We start from the raw sequence: 18,906 nt of genomic DNA, 5'->3' as shown, positions 1-18,906 counted from the left end.
CCATGTGATTTTGCTGTAAAATCATGACGCCATTGGCTGCTGTGGGTGGGCAGGAATTGGTTGCATGCATTCAGCCATCTCATCAGGTTGTACCCTAAGGCCCCTTTCAGACGAGCGAGTTACACGCATCGGAATCGCAGTGTGAGTATGCGGCACCGCCCGTCCCGACCTCCCAGCACTGTCACTGTTATCCAGTACATTCCAGAGGGTTACATAGAATCATAAATCAATATAATGCTATGAGACTCTTGCAGTGCTGGGAGTTACATATCTAATGTGTGGAACTGGCTCGTCTGTAAGGGCCCTAAAGGACAGAGCTCCAAGTCCACAGTCATTTTTCAGGCACCATAAACCTACATATAAAAGTATTCTTTGGGTTTGCATAATACTGCATTTGCGTCCAATTGTGCGAAACGTATGCAGTCGTGTGACTGGAGCCTTAGCTTCTAAGCTGGAACTCCTCTAAGCCACTTGAATACCCTCTCATTTCTTGCCACTACCTCAGGAAGGCTATGGCATGTAGGATTGTGACACGTGACATAACGCCAGCAAGCCCTGGACTAACCGCCTACAGATAAGCTCAATGACTACACTGCAGTGCCCTCTGGTGGCCGTCAGGTAGAAGTTATCACAGGTGAACAGGATATGCGCAGAAAGGTAAGAGTTTCCCGTTCAAAAATGGCCGCTGAGCCGTTTCCGGTCCCGCCCTGGCAGAACGCCACACCTCTCTGGAGGACTAGAGCGCGTCACTATCCAGGACGGTTAAGTTGGTGAGAGCCGTTTGTGCGCTCGCGTATAGCATTCTGGGAGTTATCTCCTCGATTAGGAACCAACCGCACGGTGCCAGGGCCTAGAGCAGCGCCAGCATGTCCCGCTACACCAGGCCGCCCAACACCTCGCTCTTTGTTAGGAACGTGGCCGATGCTACCAGGTAAGTACGTCATGTGGTCCTCCGCCATTCATCGGAGTGCGTGTGTGGAAATGGGGGAAGGGAGGCCTGTCCTGGGGGGAGAGCGCTGTGGAGCGTGGCGCGGGCTGGGGAGGCCTGGGCTTCATCGGGATGTCTTAGTACCCGAGTCCTGGCTGGGAGGGCCTTCCATGTTCTACAGTACACGGAGACTGCAGTGTGCGCGACATAAAGGGAGCCATCAGCAGGGCTTGCCTCGTGGTAAGGCTACTTTCACACTAGCGGTTTTCTTTTCCGGCATTGAGTTCCGTCCTAGGGGCTCTATACCGGGAATAAACTGATCAGTTTGCTCTCCATTCACAATGCATGGGGATAAATCTGTTCAGGATGCATCCAGTTCAGTATTATTTACTGATCAGGCATATCCCCATGCATTCTGAATGGAGAGGAATCCGTTCAGGATGTCTTTTTGCCCTTTCAGGAAGGAGATAATACCTACGGTTTTATCTCCGGACAAAAATGCTGAAGACTTGCCTGAATGCTGGGAACGGTATTTCCCCCCCCCCCCCCCATAGTAATATATTAGTGCCGGATCCGTCCTTCCGGTCTGTGCATGCGCAGACTGTTAAAATTCCGTTCTTGCAATGCATTTGTAAGGTGGATCAGGATCCTGATCGGTCTTAAAATGCGTTCAGTTGGCATACGTTTTGACAAATCCGGCAGGCAGTTCCGGCGACGGGACTGCTTGCCGGATCACTCTGCCGCAAGTGTGAAAGTACCCTTAGGGTACTTTCACACTAGCGTTTTTCTTTTCCGGCATAGTGTTCCGTCCTAGGGGCTCAAATCCGGAAAAGAACTGATCAGTTTCATCCCAATGCATTCTGAATGGAGAGTAATCCGTTCAGGATGCATCAGTTCAGTCTTTTTAGGAAGCCGTAGCATGTTGTATTTTTATCTCCGGCCAAAAATCCGGAACACTTTGAACGCCGGATCCGGCATTTTCCCTTTCACATGCATTAATGCTGCATGCAGTGCCGTGTGTTCTGTCAAACCGGATCCGGCTTTTGCATGTTAAACCCCAAAATGTGCAAAAAAAAGTTAGTCCCATCAGTTTTTTCAAATGCATTTTTTCATTGTGATCAGAATCCTCAGGATTCAAATGTAATCCGTTTTCACACGTTTATCCGGATCCGGTGGGCGGTTCCGGCGACGGAATTGCCCGTCGGATTCAAACAACGCTAGTGTGAAAGTAGCCTAACCTGGTGTAAAATGGTAATTAGAGCTAAAAGTGCCTCTGTCAGCTTGATCAACCCCATTACACTAGGCATACTGCCTGGTAGAGTTGATTGTGCTGAGTAAATTTTCTCTTTTCTTTAGATTGACTAGTTGCCACAATCTATATTTATGTAAATGATCTATTTTGAGCACCAAGGGGCTGGTCGTAGCTCTTGGAGCACCTCTAGCGTAGCACCTCGTGCTCTCTACCCCCCTTGATAGGGCTAGACATTTCATCTAGCCTTGTGTTCTGGCGCCAGCACCGAGTCGTTTCAGAGACTTGGCTCCTGTGCCATGGATCTCATGTGCTTGAAAAGCGGCGCTCATCAGATCCACTGCGCAGGCACCTAGTTACAGAGCCGGCTCAGCGCTTGCGCAGTGGATCTGCGGCTGAGATGTGTAGCCCTCAGGGGAGGCAGGGTGGGTGCGTTTGCGTTGCTCCAAATGGGTCATTTGCATGAATTAATATATTGGGAACTAGTCAACCTGAAGATAAGAGGCACATAAAATTTTACTCATCATGATCTACCCTACCAGGGAGTAGTTTAGTAGTTGATCATGCTGACGGGCTGGGCACATGCATACAGCTCAGTCAGCGATAACCCTGTGCCAAGCTACAGCTGGACAGGTGTGCGTGACGTAGAAGGCGTCATCTGCCAACATCTACTTATGTTGATGGAAACTCGGCGGCTTCTGCATCCAGAATCGATAAAAAAAAAAATCTGCATTTTTTTTTTAAACTGCAAATGAAAACGGGCGCTATATCACTTTCTCTGTATACACACTTGCACAGAGAATGCAATCAGTCACTGAAAACACCTTTGTGTACAGCTATCAGTGACTGACAGCCATCTATGTATACACACTTACACAGAGAATGCTACCAATCACTGATAACACCTTCTGTGTACAGCTATCAGTGACTGACAGATATCTCTGTACACACACTCTTGGGCCCTTTCACACGGGCGTGTATTCCGCGCGGGTGCAATGCGTGACATGCACACATTGCACCCGCCCTGAATCTGGACCAGTTCATTTCAATGGGGCTGTGCAGATGAGCGGTGATTTTCACGCAACACAAGCCCCATAGAAGTGAATGGGGCTGTGTGAAAATCGCATGCATCCGCAAGCGAGGAGGCAATGCGTTTTTTCACTGATGGTTGCTAAGAATGTGATGAGATGAGCCCCGGGACCCCATTAAAGTCCATTTACTTTAATATTTTCCCTTAGAGCATGGTTATAAGGGAAAATAATAGCATTCTGTAAGGGCACTTTCACACTTGTGGCAGATGATTCCGACAGGCAGTTCCAGCAATCCGGACGCAAACTAAAGGCATTTGTTAGACTGATCCGGGTGCGATACGTCTGACAAATGCATTGAAGTACCGGATCCGTCTCTCTGGTGTCATCTGGAAAAATAAATCCAGTATTAATTTTTTTCGCGTTTCTAAAGGTCTGCGCAGACCGGAAAGCCGGATCTGTTTTGCCGGAACACTTAAAGGGGTTCTGCACTTTGTTTAAACTGATCTATCCTCTGGATAGATCAGCATCTGATCGGCGGGGGTCCGACACCCGAGACCCCCAGCCGATCAGCTGTTTGAGAAGGCAGCAGCGCCGCAGTCGTCTCACCGTTTACCGCTGGCCCAGTGACGTCACGACTAGTATCACTGTCCTGGGCGGGGCTAAGCTCCATTCAAGTGAACAGAGTTTAGGCCCGCCCATGCTAGTTGATACAAGTCATGAAGTCACTGAGCCAGCGGTAAACGGTGAGAAGGCTGGAGCGCCGCTGCCTTCTCAAACAGCTGATCAGCAGGGGTCCCTGGTGTCAGACCCCCGCCGATCAGATGCTGATGATCTATCCAGAGGCTAGATCATCAGTTGAAACAAAGTGCAGACCCCTTTAATGCCAGATCCGGCACTAATACACTTCAATGCAAATTAAAGTGTTCAGTATTTTTGGCCAGAGAGAAAACTGTAGCTAGCTGAAATTAATGAAATCATGCCAACAATGCAGAACACCAGGGGTCAATGAGGCTTCTGAACTGGCTAATTGAATACGGCATCCTGAATGCATGTCAGAACTGCACTGTGTGCCTGCACCCCAAGGGCTCTTGCACACGGCTGTATGCCCTTCCGTGTCCCGGAGCGGCATACATCGTGCTCACAGGAGTACACAGCATCATAGTAACCTATGATGCTGTGTGCACCGAGCCGCCCGTGGTGCTTTAGTCCAATAGTCCAGCGGGTGGCCCGATGCGCACAGCATCATAGTAAGGGCCCTTTCACACTTGCGTTGTCCGGATCCGGTGTGTACTCCATTTGCCGGAGCTGCCCGCCGGATCCGGAAAAACGAAAGTGAACTGAAAGCATTTGAAAATGCGTTCAGTGTTACTATGGCACCCGGGACGCTATTAAAGTCCTGGCTGCCATAGTAGTAGTGGGGAGCGGGGGAGCAGTATACTTAAAGTCTGTGCGGCTCCCAGGGCGCTCCAGAATGACGTGATCCATGCGACACGTCACCCATGCGCGTGGGGCGCCCTGACGTCGCTCTGGAGCGCCCGAGGAGCCGCACGGACGGTAAGTATACTGCTCCCCCGCTCCCTACTACACTTTACCATGGCAAACAGGACTTTAGCGTCCTGGCAGCCATGGTACCCATTCAGAAAAAGCTAAACGTCGGATCCGGCAATGCGCCGAAACGACGTTTAGCTTAAGGCCGGATCCGGATCAATGCCTTTCAATGGGCATTAATTCCGGATCCGGCCTTGCGGCAAGTGTTCAGGATTTTTGGCCGGAGCAAAAAGCGCAGCATGCTGCAGTATTTTCTCCGGCCAAAAAACGTTCCGGTCCGGAACTGAAGACATCCTGATGCATCCTGAACGGATTTCTCTCCATTCAGAATGCATTAGGATAATCCTGATCAGGATTCTTCCGGCATAGAGCCCCGACGACGGAACTCTATGCCGGAACACAACAACGCAGGTGTGAAAGAGCCCTTAGCAATGATGCTGTGCGCACGATGTATGCTGCTCCGGGACATATGGGCCTGCTCCGGCACAATAGAAAACGGATCCGTCCCCCATTGACTTTCAATGGTGTTCAAGACGGATCCGTTTTGGCTATGTTACACATAATACAAACGGATGCATGCGGTTGTATTATCTGAACGGATCCGTCTGTGCAGATCCATGACGCATCCGCACCAAACGCAAGTGTGAAAGTAGCCTTAGTTATGTATAGATCTGAGGCCGGGCTGCTTTTTAAAACGCATACATTTTTACCCTGATTCTGTTTTAGGGGTTTTTGTACAGGTGAAACATGCTAAAGGGTCAGTAAATTTTCAAAAATCTAGATATTTCATAGAAACATCTCAAAAGTTAATATTGGTTTGAATTAATGTGATAACAGCCTATGCAGAATTTACAGGTGAAACACATTGGCCCTGATGTATCATACCTTCTCTCCACTGGCACCAAAAAGTCGCAAAATAGGGCTCTTGTGACTTTTTTTGCACTCGCTTGCGCATTTTTTTTATGCGATTGCGCAAAAATTTGCGACTTTTTACATTCACTTGCACAAAATTTAGCGACTTTGTATTTGTACACCACTCACTCCAGTTTTATAAAGTGGGTGGTGGTAGCTATGTTAATGAGTTTCACTCCAGGAGGAGAGTGGAGGAGCTTCTCTAGACAGAGTACAAGTACTCCAATACAGACTCAAGCAAAACTCACTTCAGATTAGAGTTGTTGCGATACCAAATTTTTGATTCGGTTTCGATACCATGAAAAAGTATTGCGATACTCGATACCATTCGATACCACGCGAAAAAAATAAACAAAAAAAGCCACGTGCATTCCTCATTTTTAAAAATGGCGAATCGCGCAGTTTTTATTTTATTTTTTCTGTTCCGGCATTCACCACCTAGATTTTTTTTTTATATTTAATAGTTTGGACTTTTCTGACGTGGCGATGTAATATGTTTATTTATATATTTTATATGTGAAATTGGAAAAGGGGGGTGATTTATACTTCATATTTTAGTGTTTTTTTTTTTTCACTTTTTATTTAATAACTATTTCCCCCCTTAGGGGCTAGAACCTGGGATCTTTCATCCCTTTTCCTATTCACCCTGATAGATCTCTATCAGGGTGAATAGGACTCCACACTGTCCCTGCTGCTCTGTGCTTTGTGCACACAGCATCAGGGATGTTACCATGGCAACCAGGGCTTCTGTAGCGTCCTGGCTGCCATGGTAACCGATCGGAGCCCCAGGCTTACACAGCTGGGGCTCCGATCAGAAGCTGCCACTGCACCACCAATGAGGGGGAGTGGAGAGGTCCCTGTGGCCACTGCCACCAATGATTTTAATACTGGAGGGTTGAGAGGGGCCGGCGCACTGTGCCACCAATGATTTTAATGGGATGGGGGGATTGAGGGGGGGGGGGCACACTGCACCACCAATGATTTTACCCCTTTATACAGGAGGCGGGTACTAGCAGATCAGCGGCAGTTAACTGCCGCTGATCGCAGCTCCCTGTCAGGGGCAGGGTGCCGGCAATGCGATTCTGCTGCCGGCACCCGCCTCCTGTATGTGTTAAAGACTGACTACTGTATATGAGTCCAGACTTTCACTATTAGGCCACACAGAGCGGCGCCCAGCGATGTCTCAGCACTCACCATTTAGTCCTGGGCGCCGCTCCGTTCGCCCGCAGTGCCCCATTACTGTCTCCTCTCCTGCTCCACATGCTGCTGATTACTATCGGAGCGATGGGAGGAGACATCAGCTTCACTAGTGGGCGTTCCTTCTCCCTGGCTGTAGCGCTGTCCAATCGCAGCGCAGGGAAAAGGAACGCCCACTAGTGAAGCTGATGTCTCCTCCCATCGCTCCGATAGTAATCCTATCATTGGTGGCGCAGTGCGCCCGCCCCTCTCTTCTCATTGCCGCCCCTCCTCCACCCCCTCTCTTCTCATTGCCGCCCCTCCTCCGCCCCTCTCTTCTCATTGCCGCCCCTCTCTTCTCATTGGTGGCAGCGGCAGCAGCACAGGGGGAGGGAGGACAGCTTCCTTCTCCCCGTGCTGCTGAGAGAGAACATGAGCGCGCCGATAGCAGCGCGCTCATGTTCAGAGATACTAGACTGCGCAGAAGCGCAGCCCAGTATCGAAAAAACGGAAATCCCGGTATCGTATCGATACCGGGACAAAAGTATCGATTGGGTATCGAAATTTCGATACCCGCAACAACCCTACTTCAGATATTCTCCTCATGATAAATTCCCTCCATTGATTTTTATGTTTCACCTTTAAAAAAAATTAAAAATAATATAAAAATGCAATATATCTTTTCTTTATTTTCCCACTGGTGCATTTCTCATCAGCACAAAAGCAACGTGTAAACCCCGCATGAGCTGGCAACCCAAACGCAGATCCACAAAATACAGACACCAGCAGTGTGCATACCACTTTTTCCTAAAAAGGGCAAGAATAAGACATGTTCTGTAATTTGCGGAACTACGGGTCCTCGTGTGATCCACAAAAAATGTGGATCAGACTCAGACCCAGAATTTAGTGGTGTGCTTGAGGCCTGTTCTAATATTGGACAGCAGGGATCCAGCCGGTGGGGGGATGACATGTTATCTAGGTCAGGACTGAACAGCTTAGTGGAAGAGTGTAATGTCATACGCCTGACATGTATAGAAAGGTTTTTCTATCGCCTGCGTCCAGCGGGGATTTTATGGAAAACTGTTCTCTTGCCAAAATCAGAATATTGCATAGGTGGAGTATTGAAGAAACGCGTGTGTTGGAAGTAGTTGATATTTTATTTTTTGCATGATTCCCCTGATATGGGGCAACTTCCAAGATTAAGAGGTAAACTCCAATAAAAAAAACACTTTTTTTCCTTTTGCATTGTGATCTGTGGCCACTGATACTACACAGCGGCATATGTCGCAGAATACTCCCACATCGCTCCATTAGAATAACGGTCAGCTGTGCTAGGCTAAAGCCTGACACCGCCGCTGGGTGCATGCGGCCATGCAGGCCCTTGGCAGCCTGTAACCCCACGATTTTGCTGCAAAATCATGCTGTCATTGGCTGGTGTGAGTGGGCAAGGCTTGGCTGCATGCGGAAAGTGGCACTGTCGGGCTTTGCCGGTACATTGGTTAAAATTTGCGGTGCTGCCAGTGACGCCAGGTAAAACTGTACACGTGTATTTTGGTTGTGGGCTTTGTACTACAGACTGAATTGTATAGACTTATTTTTCATGGCAGCTGCCACAAGTGTGTATAATTTACAATATAGTGCTTTATACAAATGTTTGCTTTTATTTTGAAGGAATCTGTCACCATGAACAAGCAGTCTAATCTGTGTGCAGGAGTTGCTCAGTGCAGCCATTTTCCTCCTGACACTGCCTGTGACCGCTGCAACCAAGCACTGTCCTCAGCAGTTGGGTGCAGTGGTCACATGCCGTACACCTGCATAATCACTGTCGGCGACGTGCGGATGACTGCTACAGCCAATCATTGGCCTCAGCCAGGATGCCCGGCCCAGTCATTCAAGGGCTGGGGGAACAGCAGTGGTGAAGCAGTGCTCCGACGGGCAGGGCCGGGCTCCTCTGTGCTCTCAGCACTTCCTTAACATGTTACATAAACTGCAGGGTTCTCTCAAACAGGACCATGGATTTAATTTACATCAAAATGATCAACCCTAACAAAGTATGCCTGGCTTAAAAGGTGCGATCATGCTTCCAAGAGTGCCGGGAGTCTGGCCCCGACACGGATACTGGTGACCAGATGACCCTGTTAATTCTTGCCTATATTGAATATTAGCACTGCCTGTTTGAAGGGACCCTTATACACAAACCCTGATATGAATGGGCCCTGTTCCTCCTCTTAGGCTAGGTCTATACAACGACATGTGTCGCGGGACAGACAGGGCACAACTACACTGCAACACATGTCGCGCGACAATTGTTATAATGATAGTCTATGGTATCGCAGTGCGACATGCTGCGACGAGGCAGTCGCAGAAAAATACATTTTGAATGGATTTTTGTGACAGTCGCAGCATGTAGCAGTGTGACACCATAGACTATCATTATAAAAAATGTTGTCGTGTAGACCTAGCGTACTATCCACAGATCAGACTGCATGTTCTGTTTATTCAGCCTGTGATGTCACCTCTCCTGCCAGTAACTTTCTATAGGTTTGTTGGCCAGTGCGCCATGTCCCATGGCACCTAAAGAGGAATGGACAAACAGTAGAGCTTGTGTGCCCAGTATTGGGGTCATGCGATTGAAGCTGAAGGCTGATCTCGGTCATAGCTGGGGGGGCTTCCTAACTTGGAGCACAGACATCATGTTGTTGACCTGCCAAAGCAATGAAATTCCACTATCAACCTTGTTTCTTTACCTTACACACTTCAGGCCGGAGGACTTACGGCGTGAGTTTGGTCGGTACGGCCCCGTAGTAGACGTTTACGTTCCACTTGACTACTACAATCGTCGCCCCAGAGGATTTGCATATATTCAATATCCTTTATTTGCCTGTGATGATGTTCAGGAGCATGGGCGTGCCGGCTTCCTAACTGTATGTGTGTTTATTTCTCTGTCTCAGAAAATGTAAAGCAGTCCACAGTAGCTGGCAAGCACACCAAGGTTTGAATGAGCCTGGTTAGATAGAACCAAGCGTAAAGCCCACAGAAGTGGCAGCTTCAAGGAATAAAGAGGGAGGGTGGAAACAGATAAGAAAGCTGGAAGAGGGAAAGTTCTTGCCACCCACTAAAGACACAGCCTGCACCGAGCTGAGGGCTCAAATTACCTACCTTTAAATCCAAAGCCAAGTTCGATTTGGTTGACCCTTGTCCAAGTTCACCTTGCAAGCTCCAAAGAGTAAAGGTCAAGGTTCAAGATCAAGTCAAACGAGGTAATCGCAAAAGTTTCCTTTTGTATCCTACTTCTCAAAAATGTCTGGTCAGTAGAGGATGCTTCAGGTAGTGAAATTCAGCCGTCAAGACAAGTTCATGGGTTGGCTTTGCAGACCTACTTCCTAGAAGAGATACAAGGCTGGGAAACATTTATATCTGGGAATAGTTTATATATTTTTTTCCTTCAATCTGTCCTCTTTTATTAAGGGGTTTCAGCCACTGTATTGGCAGGATTTAAGAGGTGGAAGGACCACGTTCTAATGAGGGCATTTTAGTGCAGATCATGGGGATTATTTAACATGTTCTGCATGAATCTCTAGGCATATTACAACTGTTGGGGTTGTACTGCAAGATAAGTTTCTGGTGTGTAAGGTCTGTATTACACTGCTAGATTTAAGGCCCTGTTAGACAGGCAGATTATCGTTAAGATGGCTAACGAGCGTTCATCTGGCTGTGTTAAAAGAACCTGGTTTGCCGGCGGCAGATCCCGCCGTGTAATAGGCGCTCCACTGCCGGCAAACAATGAGACGGTATAGGGACGAGCGATGCATTAGCGATCACTTGTTCCTATACTGAGGAGGAGATTGTTGCATGTAATAGCAGTAGCCGCCTCCTCTATGGAGCAGGCGATTGACTGGAGGGAACGCTTCCCTTCCGAACATTGTCTGCTCCATCTCCCCGTGTAAAAGGGCCTTTAGCAGACACCTGCTTGTCAGTAAAGGAGACCGCTGCTATTACATGCAGTGATCTCCTCCACAGTATGGGGAGGAGGGATCATTAATGTCACCACTTGTCCCCACACAGTCATTGGCCGCCACCAGAGAGCTTAATTAGATGCCAAAATCTGTCAGCAAATGATTTGTGACTGCATAAAAGATGAATCACCCGATGAACGAGCAAATGTTTGCTCACTCATGGGGTAGTCTTGTTAGCGGTTCTCTTGCTGATCCTTGGCCAGTGTAATACAGGCTTAGGGCTCATGAACACATCCTTAAGGCCTCTTTCAGACGTGCGGCCCAAATTTGCTCCGGGTGCACTGCGGGAAACCCGCGCGAGTGCGCACTCAATTTCAGTCAGTCACTGCCTGCAATTGCATTCAGTTTTTATCGCACGGGGCAATGCGTTTTGCACGCGTGTGATAAAAAACAGAATGTGGTACCCATACTTCACTAAAGGTCGGTGTTGTGTAGATGTTTTCCCTTTATAACTTGATCGCACAGCCGGCATGTATTCTCCTTCTTTCAGGACCTGCCAAAGAACCTTTGACGTAATTGCGCTCATCACGTGGTGAGCGCAGTGACGTCGGCACAGGTCCTGCTGAATGAAGATGGAAGATCCTTCTAGCTTCATTCAGCAGGACCTGCAGTGAGCGCAATTACGTCATCAAAGGTCCTTTTGCAGGTCGAAGAAAGAAGACTATACCGGCTGCGCGATCAAGTGGATGAGGAGTTAATTTTTTTTATTTTTAACCCCTCAAGCAACTTTTTAGTAAGCATTCTGTATTAAGAGCTATTTCCCCTTATAACCATGTTATAAGGTAAAATAATACAGTAAATTGACTTTAATTTACCATGTCTTCTGTTGGAAAACAGGAATAAAAGGTGACCAAAAACGTGTTCCATAAAAAAAAAGACAAAATTGGAAGTGGGGTAATTTATTTATTTTCCCCACTTTTTACACAATAACTTCCAGGCAGTTAAAGTTAACCATGACAGGCCTGGAAACCTTCAGAAGGTGCAGGGGCTCCAATCGGAAGGCAGAGGGAACCCCCTCCCTCTGCCTAAACCCACAGATGCTGTGCTTGCTATTGAACATGACTGGGTTCAGCATTATCGCCAATCATGTTCATTGCAGCTGGGTGGCGGCTGTATTATACAGCCTGCACTCACAATGTATGGATCGGTCATAGCGCAGAAACTCGCATCATACATTCCCCTTACACATAAGTTGCAGAGATGTGTTTTAGTCAAATGCAAATGAGCATGTTGGAGTACCAGGAGGCAGGGCTGAATATTTTGAGCACTGCTTTAGAACACCCCGTGTGCTCTGCATACCACCCCCCCCACCCCCCCCCCCACCTTCCCTTGATTGACAGGGCTAGACTTCAGCATGCTGAGGGCAGAGCTGTGTCTTCGCATCTACATATTATATACATTACTTTCTGTATCCTTACCACATTGAGATGAGCTCAGAAAGGTAATATATATATTACTGCTTTATTCACAGGCACAATGTATGATTATAAAGACACCAGTAATGTTGGCTTTCGAAGCATAGAAAAGACAATCTTCTATGTGTGAAAAAACTATAGCTTGGGGATAATTATCTGATCAGTGGGGGTCTGACACTCGTGACCTCCACCGATCAGCTGTTCAAGAAGGCAGCTTCTCGCTGCTTTCACCAGGCCAGGTGACGACACATTCATCTGTCACGTGGCCTAGGTGCAGCTCTGCCCCATTGAAGTGAATGGGGCTGAGCTCTTAAACCAAGCACAGCCGCTAAACAATTTACGCCGCATGCTCACTGGAGCGCCAGTGTCTTTTCAAACAGATGATCGGCAGGGATCCTGGGTGTCGGAACCCAGGTGTCAGATACTGATGACCTATCCAGAAGATATCATCAGTATAAAAATCTCAGAAAACCCTTTTAAAAAGCTAATAAATATTGCTGGTTTCTTTATAATCATATATTGTACTTGTGAATAAAGAAGTAGTATGTATATTAGCTTTCTGAGTATATCTCAATGTGGTAAGGATACATTAAGTGGTTATGATATGTAGATGCTAGGAGACAGCTCTGCCCTTACCATGCTGATTTCCAGCCCTGTCGATCAAGAGTTGGGAGTATGCAGCGCACAGGGGGTGTTACAAGGCAGTGCTCAAAGAATTCGGCCCTGCCCCCTGGTGCTCGAACGTGCTCATTTGCCTATGAATAAAATGCAGATATATCTGTAGCTGTTTATCACACAGACAAGATGGGTATTGTTTTAATCCCCACAATGAGCCCTATTAGGCAGTATGCCTGGTGTATTAGTGTTGATCATGCTGACACAGCATTTCAGTTTGTTGCAGGTATGTGCTGCAGATGGCACTTACTGCAATACAAAGGGTGACGTTTGTGGCAAATCCCCAGCTTTTCTGCCTGTGTGTTTTGACTCGCACCAAATCCACTCCATTTGGACATGTGGCTGTGACCTAAAAGTTGTCAGAGCTATAGAAATAAAAGTAACCACAGTAAGGGTACATTCATGCTTGGTCGCCTTTCTGCCATAGAATTGCTGGCAGAATATCTGCAGCATGTTACAGTGCTTGCAATGAGGTCTTTCCGGAGAGGTCAGAGGGCCAGTCTGGTGGATTTGCTAGTGAGTGGTTCTGTGCAGCTGATGGTGCCATGTATATACATGCCGGCTGTAGAAGGAGAATGAAAGCCAAATGTTTCATTAAACCGAAATACAATGATATGTTAACACAGAATGCAACTCGGCAATGGGGAGAAAGAATTGATCTTAAAAAAAAAAAAAAAAAGTAAGGAATTGAAACACGAAGTATATTAGAATTTATTTTTTTAAGCCTTATTTACATCAAACCAGAAAACCCCTTTAAGAAATGTTAAGAAGCTTTGTAGTGTCACAGCAGCATTAGGGGTGTTTCAAGATTAAAAATCTGGTAGTGAAAAAGGTAATGAAGAAAGACATTACTCCACTCAGATTCCCCATCGCGCCAGCAGTGCTGCCAGTAAGTATGAAACTTGGCTGCTGCAGCCAATCACTAACCTCGATGGTCATGCGCCATACTTATTTGCTAGGTATTTAACAGGTGAGTACGATGTATTTTTCATTATTGAAGTTGACCGGTTCTCTAACTTGAAACCAATGGGCCTATTGTAGTTAAAACAGGCACTTTTGTTAAATTGACTGCGTGTGCAGTCCATCATGCGGTTTTACTTCATGGGATAATTTTCTGATAACAGTTCATTGAGCTGTAAACTGTTTTCTCAAACATTGTTTTATGTGGTGCCATGTCAGTGTATGCCAAAGTCTCCTTAACAGACAGCCAGGTTTGAAGATGTTCGTGATGCGGAAGACGCACTTTACAATCTCAACAGAAAATGGGTTTGTGGCCGTCAAATTGAAATACAGTTTGCTCAAGGTGATCGTAAAAGTAAGTACGTGGGTTTACAGGTTTATTATTGTCAGGAATAAAGGCGGGCATACACTTTGTCCAAGTGAAAATTCAATGTACAATCTAATGATGTACCGATGATAGACAATTCACCAGTGCCAACTGCTAAACAATCTAGGAGGTGAGTAGGCGCAATAAAACCTCACCACCATCCAGTGGTCTCCAATATATTAGTATAGTGACATCCAACTAGACAGTAAGAAACACACGTGGTGATTTCAAGGTCCTCCAGATGCCTAGGGAATAGACTAAATGTGTTTCAACAGGCATGTCCTCTAAAATCCCTATCAGGTGGCTACTCTGTCCCTGATACCTACACACAGTGTAACTGCTCTAAGGGCAACCCAGTCAGGAACCTGCCCCTTGCCCCAACACCCTGCTTAGACCCGATCATGTAATATCCCGACGTGCCATGCTTCACCATAACAAACTTTAGTGTTGGGTCCACAGCAGGAAGGAGCTGGAAAAGATGGAAAGCCGCTCCACACGGGCTGGAATGCTAGTAGTGAAGTGGTATAAACATTGCCAGCAGGCTAATGCACTGGTAGACATACCTGTAAAGCGAATGCTGCATAGATACTTCGCCCATATCTCCCTGGTTCCAGCGTGCTTGCACGAAGCCGATCTCAAAGTCTTACCCACGTGACATGACTTCAGTTTGGAGGGGGTCGGGCTAGAGTTACAGAAGGTGTCTGGCAACGGAGGCTGCGTGTCAGGCTGAGAGAGATCCATAGCAAGAGCGCTAATGCATACAAAGAGTATTGCTGGCAGATGGATTAAAGATCTATTTCCTGGCCAGGGTAGGATGGGAGGTAAACTGCTCAGTACTTTGCCTGGTTGGATGCCACCGAGCATTCCATTATTGTCACTATACTAATATATCGTTGTCTGGTGACCGATGGATGGTTGCGAGGTCCTCTTTCATGACCTAAAGGGACACACTTTTTTTTTTTTTTTTTTTGGCTAACCCCCTAATATCGTTATGTTTGTTGTAAACTTGCTTATGGACTTTTAATGTGACTAGTAAAGGTTACGTTTTATTGCCCATACTCGCCTCCTAGATTGTTCAGCCACACACTTTCAATAGCTGTCGGCTGACCGCTCTCTCCCCCCAACTTCCTCCTGGCTCCCCCATACACATTAATGTGAGAGTGGAGATAGAGAACAATAGGATGAGGTCCTCCCCTGGTGCACCTGGTTGGGGTATAAAGTTCACTTTCTCAGCACTATGTTGAGCAGGTACAGGGTATTGTATTACCTCTTGTCCCTGTGGGGGGGGGATGTGTAAAAAAACTGATTCCTCTAGTTGCAGCCAACCTAGGACTATATTGCATATATTCGCATGAGATTTCATCTGGAAGCACATCTGCTCTGAAGCCATAGGGATAACACAGTAGAATTATGTGGGGATCTACCACTAGCCAAAATATAAATTCTAGTTATTAAATGCTACCTAACTATGCTTTAATCTCTTAGCTCCTGGACAAATGAAGTCCAAGGAACGAAATACCTCTTCTCCAGTTGATCGGAGAAGATCAAGAAGCCACAGCAGACGAACACGCAGCCGAAGCGGTTCTTGGGACCGTGGCAGGAGAAGGTGGGTTATTTAGACAGCAGTGACCTCTTTGTTTTAGGAACGGCGCATAAAGACTAGCTGTAATAAAATAACAGTACGTTGGTGTGCATGCAGGAATGCAGCGGAAGGTTGCCTGTATTTCTATGCAGAAATGTGATTTTACTCTCGATTTGGTACACTTAAAGCCAGATAGAAATCGGTTTCTATAAAAGTATCTACATGAATTTTATATTGCATTCCGTCAGGTTGAACATTGCACGTGCTTTATAGGCAGCATGTTATAGAGCAGGAGGAGCTGAGCAGATTGAAAAAATGAGAAATATTGATAAAATATTCAGTATAAACTGTTCTGGGCGTTGAAGTCGAGGAATTGGTTTTATCAGTGATTGACAGCCTTCCCTCTGACTGTGTAGAGATAGCGGTCAATCACAGATGGGGCCGCCTCCTAATGTCAAAGCCCATAATGAGGTGGGAACCACATTTATTTTATTATAGCGCCAACATATTCCGCAGTGCTTTACACAGTCAATTCCTATTAGACACTCTTGGCATATGGTGGATATGCCATAACTGTTTGAGATGCGAATACCCTTTTTAATGATGAGTTTGCTTTAGCAGTTTTCAAAATGGAGAGCATGCAGGCTGTTCTGATGGTTTACTCATGTAATATACATGTGCCATTGATCTAAAATGTCATAAATGAAAGTATATTGAACTTATTTATTCCATGTGGGGGGGTGTATATATAATATACACTGAACAAAAATATAAACGCAACACTTTCGGTTTTGCTCCCATTTTGCATGAGCTGAACTCAAAGATCTGAAACATTTTCTACATACACAAAAGACCCATTACTCTCAAATATTCACACATCTGTCTAAATCTGTGTTAGTGAGCACTTCTCCTTTGCTTAGATAATCCATCCCACCTCACAGGTGTGGCATATCAAGGTGCTGATTAGACAGCATGAATATTGCCCACAATAAAAGTCCACTCTGAAATGTGCACAGTTTTGCCTTGGAAGAGGGTCAAAAAACCAATCGGTATCTGGTGTGGCCACCATTTGCCTCATGCAGTGCAACACATCTCCGTTGCATAGAGTTGATTGTGAAGTTGCAGAATATTGGCAGGAACTGGAGCACGCTGTCGTATACGCCGATCCAGAGCATCCCAAACATGCTCAATGGGTGACATGTCCGGTGAGTGTGCTGGCCATGCAAGAACTGGGATGTTTTCAGCTTCCAGGAATTGTGTATAGATCCTTGCAATATGGGGTCGTGCATTATCATGCTGCAGCATGAGGTGATGCTCGTGGATGAATGGCACAACAATGGCCCTCAGGATCTCGTCACGATATCTCTGTGCATTCAAAATGCCATCAATAAAATGCACCTATGTTCGTTGTGCATAACATACGCCTGCCCTTAACATAACCCTACCGCCACCATGGGCCACTCGATCCACAACGTTGACGTCAGCAAACCGCTCACCCACACGACGCCACACACGCTGTCTGCCATCTGCCCTGAACAGGGAAAACCCGGACTCATCCGTGAACAGAACGCCTCTCCAACGTGCCAGACGTCATCGAATGTAAGCATTTGCCCAATCAAGTCGGTTACGAGGACTAACTGTAGTCAGGTCCAGACGCAGATGGGGACGACTAGCATGCAGATGAGCTTCCCTGAGACGGTTTCTGACAGTTTGCGCAGAAATTCTTTGGTTATGCAAACCGATTGTTGCTGCACCTGACCGGGTGGCTGGTCTCAGACGATCGTGGAGGTGAACATGCTGGATGTGGAGGTTCCTGGGCCTGTGTTAGACGTGGTCTGCGGTTGTGAGGCCGGCTGGATGTACTGCCAAATTCTCAAACTCCTTTGAGGACGGCTTATGGTAGAGAAATGAACATTCATTGCACGGGCAACAGCTCTGGTAGACATTCCTGCAGTCGGCATGCCAATTGCACACTCCCTCAAACGTTGCGACATCTGTGGCATTGTACAGTGTGATCAAACTGCACATTTCAGAGTGGCCTTTTATTGTGGGCAGTCTAATGCGCACCTGTGCAATATTCATGCTATCTAATCAGCACCTTGATATGCCACACCTGTGAGGTGGGATGGATTATCTCGGCAAAGGAGAAGTGCTCACTAACAGATTTGTGAACAATATTTGAGTAATGGGTCTTTTGTGTATGTAGAAAATGTTTCAGATCTTTTAGCTCAGCTCATGCAAAATGGGAGCAAAACCAAAAGTGTTTATTTTTGTTCAGTGTGTGTGTATATATAAATGGACAGGATCCATGGCTTTTTTTTATTAACTTTTAGACTTATGGATGTGTTATATATCCCTCAGGTCAAGACACAGAAGACATTCATATAGTCATTCCAAATCTCGTTCAAAAACTCCACAGAAGCATTCACGATCACCTCTGAGACACGTTTTCTCAAAAGGACGGTCTAGATCAGTGGAAAAATCGCCATCTGGTTCACCACCGAAGGAATCTGGATCAAAGCCTCGATCTGGCCAGGGGCGCTCTGGTTCTGCAAGATCACGTTCAAAGTCTCCCCGTCAGAGGCACTCCAATTCTACATCGCAAAAAGAAATGGCCCGAAACTCTCGTTCGCGGTCTAGATCGCGGGGCTTTAGGGGTAGAAATAGTCGGCACTCTGGTTCTGATGAAGACTAGTCTACTCCTAAACAATTTCCCAGACTAAGGCTACATGCACATGACCGTATGTGTTTTGCAGTCTGCAAATTGCAGATCTGCCCAAAAAAAGGATGCCATCAGTTGTTTGTTTTTTTTTTGTTTTTTTTTGGATCCGTTGTAACAATGCCTAAAACAGACAGCAATTGGACATGTTCTATATTATTTTTTTTGCGGGGCTACAGAACGGACATACGGATGCAGGTAGCACACTGTGCTGTCCGCTTTTTTTTTTGTGGACCCAATGAATTGAATGGGTCTGCATCCTATCCGCTAAAAAAATAAAAACTGAACTGAAACGAGCAACGTTCGTGTGCATGTAGCCTAAGGGACA

General features: G+C 46.5%; 1 protein-coding gene across 1 annotated transcript; it reads left to right on the top strand.

Annotated features, from left to right (window-relative positions):
* Window positions 1–736: 736 nt before the first annotated feature.
* Window positions 737–18,644, top strand: SRSF12 (serine and arginine rich splicing factor 12). Its single transcript, XM_040428752.1, has 5 exons — window positions 737–931; window positions 9,606–9,710; window positions 14,162–14,265; window positions 15,763–15,883; window positions 18,221–18,644. Exons 1-5 carry the CDS (start codon window positions 867–869, stop codon window positions 18,552–18,554), a joined length of 729 nt encoding a protein of 242 aa, XP_040284686.1. The 5' UTR covers window positions 737–866; the 3' UTR covers window positions 18,555–18,644.
* The last annotated feature ends 262 nt before the right edge of the window (window positions 18,645–18,906 follow it).

This window comes from Bufo bufo, chromosome 4 (genome assembly GCF_905171765.1).
Source record: "Bufo bufo chromosome 4, aBufBuf1.1, whole genome shotgun sequence".
Lineage (NCBI taxonomy): Eukaryota > Metazoa > Chordata > Amphibia > Anura > Bufonidae > Bufo > Bufo bufo.
Note: the sequence above shows the minus strand (reverse complement) of the source record. Positions and strands in the feature narration are given on the sequence as shown.

Coding starts and splice junctions, on each gene's coding strand:
- SRSF12 (XM_040428752.1), top strand. CDS start 867: ATGTCCCGCTACACCAGGCCGCCCAACACCTCGCTCTTTGTTAGGAAC. Junction 932..9,605: donor AACGTGGCCGATGCTACCAG/GTAAGTACGTCA, acceptor TACACACTTCAG/GCCGGAGGACTTACGGCGTG. Junction 15,884..18,220: donor TGGGACCGTGGCAGGAGAAG/GTGGGTTATTTA, acceptor TATATCCCTCAG/GTCAAGACACAGAAGACATT.